The sequence below is a fragment of the Limulus polyphemus genome, unplaced genomic scaffold (assembly GCF_000517525.1).
Source record: "Limulus polyphemus unplaced genomic scaffold, Limulus_polyphemus-2.1.2 Scaffold843, whole genome shotgun sequence".
Taxonomy (NCBI): Eukaryota; Metazoa; Arthropoda; class Merostomata; order Xiphosura; family Limulidae; genus Limulus; species Limulus polyphemus.
In genome coordinates this window covers 188,982-198,355 of record NW_013666453.1, presented here as the reverse complement: position 1 = coordinate 198,355, position 9,374 = coordinate 188,982, and the positions used below count along the sequence as shown (strand labels likewise).

At 29.7% G+C, this 9,374-nt stretch overlaps 1 protein-coding gene across 4 annotated transcripts in view; it reads left to right on the top strand.

The window, feature by feature from the left end:
• The window catches only part of LOC106460823 (docking protein 5-like), a 28,887-nt gene extending 22,921 nt beyond the window's left edge, over window positions 1-5,966 (top strand). For all 4 annotated transcript variants that reach the window (XM_022387624.1, XM_022387625.1, XM_022387626.1 and 1 more), the window contains exons 5-7: window positions 477-666; window positions 3,888-4,035; window positions 4,710-5,966. In XM_022387624.1, the coding sequence (XP_022243332.1) occupies window positions 477-666; window positions 3,888-4,035; window positions 4,710-4,988 (617 nt within the window). In that variant the 3' untranslated portion in view covers window positions 4,989-5,966. The remainder of the gene's footprint in view (window positions 1-476; window positions 667-3,887; window positions 4,036-4,709) is intronic.
• The last annotated feature ends 3,408 nt before the right edge of the window (window positions 5,967-9,374 follow it).

Below are 9,374 nucleotides of genomic sequence, written 5' to 3'. Positions count from 1 at the left end.
ATCGGTAAAGTTGTATTCGGAAAAAATAAACCAGTTTTATTAAGTAAAGAACTTGTGTCGCTTAAGTTTCGTCGGAACGAAGTTACGGAAAATCAATTAACAAACGGAGACGTAACAATATAAATGTTGAAAATAATGCAACTTTATATAGCTTACTGCTATTTTTATGTTTCTCATACCCAGTCACATCGAAAATCAAATCAACTACTCAACTAAGTACGTCAAAATTACACCAGTTATTTTGCTTACTGTCTCAAAGTATGTAAACAGAATTAGAAATTAGGTGTGTGTGTTAAGACCCCAACTGATCTTGTTTAAAGTTAATTTTAATGTTTATTTCAAATGATTAAAATAATTTAGGAAGGGTTAAAGGAATGCTATTATTATCTCCAAATTTCTCTGTATTGTAACTAAGTGCAGGTTGATTCAATACCTTCTATACAGTAAATCTCTGACTATTGTTTTGTTTCTTGTAGAACAATTCCATGTGTACCTTATGCCAACACCTAAATTGGATGTATTTGGAGAGTGTTTATTGCAAGTAACACATGAAAATATTTACCTGTCAGATATTACTAATCCACAAATTAAATTAGTAAAATGGCCTTTAACTGCCCTAAGGAGGTATGGAAGTGATCCTGAAAAATTTTCCTTTGAAGCTGGAAGGTAAGATCAGAAATTTAAAGCCTCTGATATTTTCCTCTTTTCATTCTGACCATTAATTCAGTCTTAGGTGGTGTCTTGGTTAATATAAGTATTTTTATTTTCACTGTATTAAATAAATGTTATAACTTTTGAATGTTGTATTAACAATTGCAATTCATTTATCAAAGATACAATTGCTATTTAGTTAAAACATGCTGATAAAGTTCATGTTGTAAATTTGTAAAACATATTCATTTAGTTTTGTATTAGATGATTGTTCTTTAAAAAGTCGAACATTTAAATAAACATGGTTTTGGTATTTTCAACATGAGCAATATCTCATGTGAAACTCGGGGTAAACAGTTAGATCGAGACCCTTACGGTTTAAGCATAACACCCCTATTTTTAAATTGCTGACTAGAGAGAGAGAGAGAGAGAGAGAGACTACTTGTAAGAAGTATTCAGTCTATACATTTCATTTTAATTAAATAGAAGAATTGACTATCTCAGCTAAACTGAAAGTGCAGAGCATGTTCAACCGTGTATCACATCTCAAACTTTACACCTTTTAAACCACACCTAGACCTGCTGTGTGTGTATTCTGAACCTATTTTAGCATAGAAGATTGTTTGTTTGTTTTTAAATTTTGCTCAAAGCTACATGAGGGAAGGCACTGCCAACTCTTGAGCTACTCCTTTACCAATGAATAGTGGGATTGACCGTCACATTATAATACCCCGAAGGCTGAAAGGGCGAGCATGTTTGGTGGCACGGAGATTCGAACCCACGACCCACAGATTGTGAATCGAGCACCCTAACCACCTGGCCATGCTGGGCCAGCATAGAAGAACAGTCAAAAATATTTTGAACATTTTTATTTCCTAGAAACATAAAAACATTTCTTTTCTATGTGGTTTTCTGCTAGCTTGCCTCATCAAAAAGATGTATGCACGCACATGTGTGGATAAGATAAGTAATAATACCCAATTGCACACTCTCAGGGTCCACTTAGTGTTTTGTAATGCAAGGAAGCACTTTTTTTTCAATGTGGTTTATTAGTAGCTTGCCTCATTAAAAAGATACGCATGTGTGCATGCACATGGATAAGATAAGAAATAATACCCAGTTACACACCCTCAAGGTCCACTTAGTATGGGTGCAAAATGTCAGTTTTCTAGGTTATTTCTTCTTGGAGCTATGGTAGTCACAGACACTCTTTTATTATAGATATGCTCATGAAACATTCTATTTATTAGAAACAAAGAACTATAAACAACAACTGTTTTTTAATTACTTATTGTGTAGGCATTAAACTAGCCTCTTCAGATCTGTTGTATATACTTAGCTTATGTTAAATACACATGTTATTTTTCATATACTTTGTTTATAATATAAATGATGCTAATAATTACAGCACATAGTAATGTTTGTAACTAGAAGTAATGGACTATCATTGAAGTTGCATTAATGAAAGAAATTAGCAGTGAAAAATTTAATTGTGAGGTTTATGTAAATCAATGCAATTGTAATTTTTAATGATGGTGGTAACATTTTTACACACCTTAACAATTACTGCATATTGACACTAGATTTATCTGGGCTACCAAACTTTCATGTTATTATTATTTTTTTTTTAATTAGAAAAAAAAAGATAAGTAGTGTACATTTTGTGAAATCAAGCTTACAGTAATTTCTACTATTTCTTTCAATCTGACACAATTTACTTGATTTCTCAATTTCTTAATAATGTACTGACACTACATTAAACCAGGTACTAGAACTTATGGCGATTTGCAGTTCATCATTTTTAGTGTAATTCTAATAGGCTAATAAACAGTTCTAAACTACTTAATTCTTATTTAGAAATGGTAATTTCTGTCACTACTATGCAAAACGATGTTAAAAATCAGGTTGGCTAGGAGGAACATAATATTTTCACCTGGTCTTTATAATGTACCATCTAAGCTGAGTCTCACAATTATTAAACTCTGGTTGGAATGTGTTTTTGAACCAGTCACAACATACAATACAAATCATATTGGGAGAAAAACTTTGTGCAGATATATTAGCATGTTTTGAACTGTGCTTATTATATAATGTACATTTCAAAATCAGAATTGGACACTTAGACAGTCCTGAAACATTTCTTAATACTACAGGCTGTGAAGTGTACATAATCTGCAAAGATGTGTAAAAAGTAAAAAAGAGATTATATGTACAAAGACTGTGATATATTGTTTTTAGGGATTTCTTTTTTTCATTTAAATATATTAGAAAGTCAATAAGTTTTGTTTCATCTTCAGCTTTTGTTTATACAACGAAAGTGTATTACCACAAAAGTAACGTATTAGGTCTAATAGTTAGCTTATACACAAATATTTATAACAGCACTTGTGTATAAAGTTAAAATAATAAATATATAACATTAAAATCAATACACAATTAAAATCATATCAAAATATCGACTCTACATGTTTCGACATGTCACACATAATCTTCAGGAGTGAAGTTACAAGAGAGAAATTTCACATTTTCTTAAATATCATGTGACATGTCTGTAATTTAGCATTTGTGCAAAAATATCAGAACAGGTCTCACCACATTCTTACAGACATTCACTAGACCTTCATCTCTATTTAATAATTCATAATTATTTTAAAATTTCATTATATCCAGCAATTCTCGAGTATTAGTTGCTGTAATACCTTTAGGTTGAGCTAACACAATTGTTTTTTTCCATAATATGTTATTTTGTGTTTTACTTACATGTTCTGTTATAGCCAGATTTTCTGTTTTTTTTTTCTTTTTTTAAACATCTCTTATGTTCGGCTATACGATAATTTAAATTACGTTTTGTTTGTCCAATATAGATACTTTCACATTCAGTTTTATAAATTCCAAATTTATCCATTAATTCTAATCATCTTTATCATTTTGATATGATTTTAATTGTGTATTGATTTTAACGTTGTATAGTTATTAGTTTGCTTATGTTCATTATTAAACCATTCCCATATAATGGCCCCTTTTATTTCTGAAATTTTGAATCATCTGTTAAAAGTAATGCTAAAATTAATATTTAAAAATCTATGAAAGCAAAAGTAACAAAAGTAAAATTAGTTCATTAAAAGAATTGGACTGACAGAATGATCTTCCATCAAAAAACATTCAAATCTACATGTGTGTTTGTAAATAAAGAACATTGTTTAGTTTTTTGTGTGTAATGGTGTCTTGCTTTTCAGGCACTGCTGCACAGGGGAAGGAATGTTTATTTTTCATACAGTGGAAGGAGATAAAATATATTGTAAAGTTCACCAGGCAACTTTAGCCATAGCCAGAGCTCATTATAAAGCTAAAAACCACAGAGATAAATCTTGTGCATCTGTTAAGGTAGGTGACTTTTTACGGGAATTTATACACAACAAGGAATCTTGGAGTTAATGAGGTGTAAAACTTTACAGTATATATTTGTTGCACTTATAGTGACTTTGCAAGGTTATCGAGTTATCAACTTTCATATTATCTGGAACAAAACTATTTTCACCAAAAAATGTGTATTCCTTTGGAACTTATCACAAGTATAAAATTGTCAGACATAATGTTAACACTATTCTAAAGTAAGAATGAGCAAGCCAAATTACATTTGCTTAAGAAAATTTAGATACTTTTATGTTTTAAGACTTGCTACCTATAAAGTTCTAATATCCCATAATGGTAGAGGTAGGTAGACATAAACAACTAAAGATTTATATCTAAACACCTCATGAATTGTACATTGAGGTAAATAAGCTCAAGTATAACTTGGGTATAAATACAGGCACTTGAGTCTAGTGATCTCAAAGACTGTCCTAAATTGTGAAATGCTCAAGTTTCAAAGGTGTAGTTAGATAATCTGGCCTGTAGTTTAGACTCAGAAACTTGTATAGTTACCTATTTTATTAGAATGTTTTATCAAGAAAATAGTTGTACGACATGCACTAAAGAATATATGCAAGTTGGCCAAGAAATAATATTGAAGTATTTGTGTGGTTAGTATCCTGAATTAGTTTGTGATTATATTGTAGGAGTCACTCCTTCAGAAAAAAGGAACCACTTCTCATACCATGACTGCCGTGGTGAATTCTTGTAAAGACTTGTCCTCTCATTCAGAATCTCATCCGACAGAGTCTCAAGTAATTGAAAAAGTTGCACAGGATTGCATATTCATACCTGAAGCAGCAGCACAAGAGAATACTAATGATAACCTAGAAGGCTTAACTTGGAGATGTTCTGCTGGTGTTACTTCTAAATGTAGTCTCCGATCTCATTTGTTGCAGATTAATGTAGCATCTCAAGGCCAGTAATAGTAGATTATTACTGAGTAAACATTTCATGTCGTATTCATGGTTGTAGCATCATAGGTATGTATGTTTGTGTGGATATTTGTTTAACAACATAGTATGATACATTCCTTAACCAGAACAAACTTCAGTTTCTGAACTGTATTGACTTTATGTTGTTTTTGGCTCATTAGTATTGTAAATGTACATCAAAACAGCTGAAGTTCCAGAAAAATGCTTTTTAGAACATTTTAATGATTGCAAAACAACTGAGAAGACCATTTTATTATACAAACATGAAAGGTATGCCTTGAGGAACCTTATCTAGATGAATGCCTAGTTTAAACATTCTGTCTCTTCTTTGTTTACCAGTAGAATTTCAATGTAAGAATGAAGATTCTTTTAATGAAAAAATTCTCAGGTGGGAGATATATCAGGAGGTAAGAATGAACTAAGTTTAAACTTTCAATCTAGAGGTACACAGAAGTAACCTATTCCTTACCAGCATTCCATTTTTGGAAAATACTTTTATTTTATTACATATCCTGATTAATTGCTTTTAATCATTTTGTATTGATGGTTCAGTTTTAATAAACTGTGTTCTGAAATAAGTCAGCTGTTTATGCAACTTTTGGAATTGTAGCAAAATATGAAGTGCATGGTAAGGTTTATAATATTTTATTATTAAAACATCATATTTTGGGGTTATTATCCTATAATAAAAGTGTTTCTGGGATATCACTATCTAAGTGATAATTGTGCCTTTTTTAGGTTTTAGTACATCTTAGGTTTGTCCTCTAAATACCCAATTTTCAGCTGAAAATTAAGTTAAGTTTGATTTTACTATATCTTTTATTGATAAAATACACGTAACTTGTGTCTTATGATATTAGTTCAGGTTTTGATGAGAAATATTATGATTGAAATACTATTTATAATATTAAACATGTTAGTTTGTAACTGACTAGCATGTCATTTAATGATATGGCACACCTAATCGTAGCATTAATAGAAGTTTTATACATAGGTTTTTATTAAAATAATTTGCTTTGAACTTGCACATTAAAAGAGTTTTTAGATAAAGATTTAGTTGCAAATGTTTTGGTTTAAGTATTTCATGTTGTTTGTATATAAAAATATGTGTACACATGTACATGTTTATGGTATTTGAAAGTTTTGATTAGTGTTAAAAATTAGGGTACTTTCTACATAGCAGCAGTTCTACTGTGTAATAAAGTAACACATTTTGTGTAAAGATTACTGTAGTAGTATACACTTACTATTGATTGTAATTTATTTTTCAGTTTTGTACATTCTTCTCAAACACACTGTCTTCTCCCGCTTGAGGGCTGGTGAGCAAATGGCTTAATGTTGAGAAGACGTATGGTACAAATAAATGATGAAAATAGTGTGTCTAATTAACAGATTTTTAAAAGTAAACCCCAGTATGTACTCTTTTGAATAGTACTGAGACATGACAACAGAGCTTGGTTTACAAGAAAAAATTAATGAGCAATTATACCTTGTACGGATTAAAATAATTTCTACTACACTTTTATTTTTTGAAAATTTAGACCATCTTTGTTATTCATTGCATACTTGGTAGTTTAGAAATTACTAAGCAGTTGATTGATTTAAAATAATATTTGATGTTTTGGAAAAACAGCAAACCAAAAGCAAGGTGTTCTTTCAATTCAGGAAATTAGGCTTGAGAGTACCATAGTTTAAGAAAATTCAAACAAGTTCATAATAAGATAAATATGTTGTTGAAATGAAGTATATCTTTCATGCTTTCATATTTTATGCCTCTCAAGAAGCATGTGAAACAATAATGAAAAACAATGCAACAAGTCCTAAAACTGTTATATAATTTAGATCCAAAAATCTTTGCCTCTTTTGGTTTTACCAAATAAAGTTTTCAATAACTACTTTTCATTTCTCCATTAGTACAAGTTTTAGCTGCTAGCAAATGCATAATAATTATTTGTTTTCCTGCAGATTTCATATACTTGCTAATATGGAGACCTTATAATTATTAAAGAATTATCGTTGAATATTTGCTAGTGAATATGTATTGTTTATTGTGCATCATTTATTTATTTGTTTCTTTTAAAATGATGTAAATATAAGTTAGTACTGACACTATTTCATTAAATGTGGAGTGATATATTTTAAGGATAATAAACATGTAAGTGCTGTTAGTTTTTAATAATTAGTTTGAATTTTTTTAACATTTGCATAACTAAGTTAATTCACAGTGTAAGTCGGTTTGTTTTCTAGTAAATTTTCATTTGTAATACTGGATATTGTATGTATAAATCTGTACTGTTGTGATTTATAATCACAGTGTTATTTTAAAATGCACTTCTGATCTAATACACTTTTCTGAATTTACACATACATGACTGAGTGTCGCGAAAGTAACAAATGCCATTGTTTCACCTTTTTTTTGATATATTATTTTGATATTTGAATAGGCTTTAGAAGAATGTCGTTTGTACTCTGACAAAAGATCTAATGGTCTAAACTGTTATTACTATTAAAAACTTTAAGAAATACAAGGTTATTTTTATACTTTGTGACATTCTCAAAGTGGACCTCTCTTTCTTTTAAATACATAAATATATTTTAAATAAATTTTAATATTTAATTTGTGCAAGGTTTAACTGTACTTGTTTAAGTTTGTATAGACTAAGTTAAAATTCCTTTTGATAACTTATAACGTAGTTACTTTCTTAGCAGAAAACCTAAAACATGACAATAAACTTAGGATAAAATGATTTTTACTCTCCAGATAATAATAAAAAACTATAGGTGGTTGCCGTAGCATTGTATCTTGAATACACATAGATCATCAGCTATGTCTATATAGTTAATATCTCCATATTTTTTTAAATAGTCTGCTGAGACAAAATTAGCTTTTCTTTTATATCATAATATTACAGTATTACTCCACAGTAACTGAAAATGTATGTATCTATATGTTTCCTCTTTGAAATCCACCATCACAGATTAGAAATTTCTATATGTATGTATTTTATATCACTAACTTGTATGGGAAGCCTATTCTGATTTAGAAGCAGTGTTTATGTTGGAAATAGACTTTACAGTGAGATGAGAATTTCCAATTAATTACCATTTTTTCTGCTTTTTTTGTTTATTTTTTTTCTTGGACACATTTTTTGCAAGATACTATTTTACTTTTTGTAAGATTCATAATGAGGATTAATCTCCATTTAATTGATTTACTCAGGCAATTCACCATATTTTTTATGCATGAAGGTGTAAAAAATATAATGTACAATATTGTAGGTATCTTATATTTTATATGGACCACCATAAGTTTCAAAATATATTTTAATCTTGAGCTGTATTTTTTAATAAAATACTTTTTTAAAGATTTTAAAATTTCCCTGGTGTCTTTTCTGAAGAGCTTTGACTTACATTGTATGGCAGACAGAACCAAGACAGCTAAAAACGTTTTCACTTGCATTGTATGGGCTGATAAAAGACAGAACTAGAGCAGCTGAAGAGGTTTGACTAGTGTTTAATCGCTTGTTCAAGGTATCTCATTAGACATTTCAATGTGAATGTCCAACCGTGATTAAATTATTGTTTATGTACTTTTTTTTTTGTCCTCTGTGATTTTTAGAGAACATTTCTTTTCAAAACAAGGGATAGTTCTTTTTGTATATTTAAGCTGCCATTTTCAGACTGATTCTGAATCCTAAATGAATTTATCATGATTATCTTATGACGGTTTACTAAAAATAACTTAACCTAACTAAGTTTTCGAAAGTCTATCTGTCTTATTGTAAAATTTCATATCTATCACTCTAAAATAGATCATGTTTCATCAACTTCATCGTTAAACATTGTTATACGTATGTCCTCGTAAATGTGGATGAAGAATAAATACATCTACAGAAAAATGAAAGAAAAAAATAATAAGTTAATAAATTTCATTAAAGGTGGGCTATTGTTATGTTACATTTGCCTTGTAAGCAATTCACACACTTGTACATATGTGTATATGTTTTATATCTGTGGTCTTTAACATACATTACAAAAAGACAGTTTATTTGATTTCAGCTAAAGCTTGGCTAGGTGAGGTATATTTCTCTTTTATAATAATATTTCGGGAATAGTCATTGGCAATATACCCAAACAAATTGAGATTCAAGTTAAAACTGGAATAAAAAAAAAGGATTACTGATACAATACCTTTTGGACAGTTTGAACTTTATTTTATCACATTGTATAGGCTGCTATAAGCTAGAAAGAAGGCAGCTGAATAGTTTTGATTTGTACCATATGGGCTCATACAAAACAAAACTAGATCATCTGAAGAGGTTTGACTTGCTATTGTATGGCAGACAGAACCAAGACAGCTAAAAACGTTTTCACTTG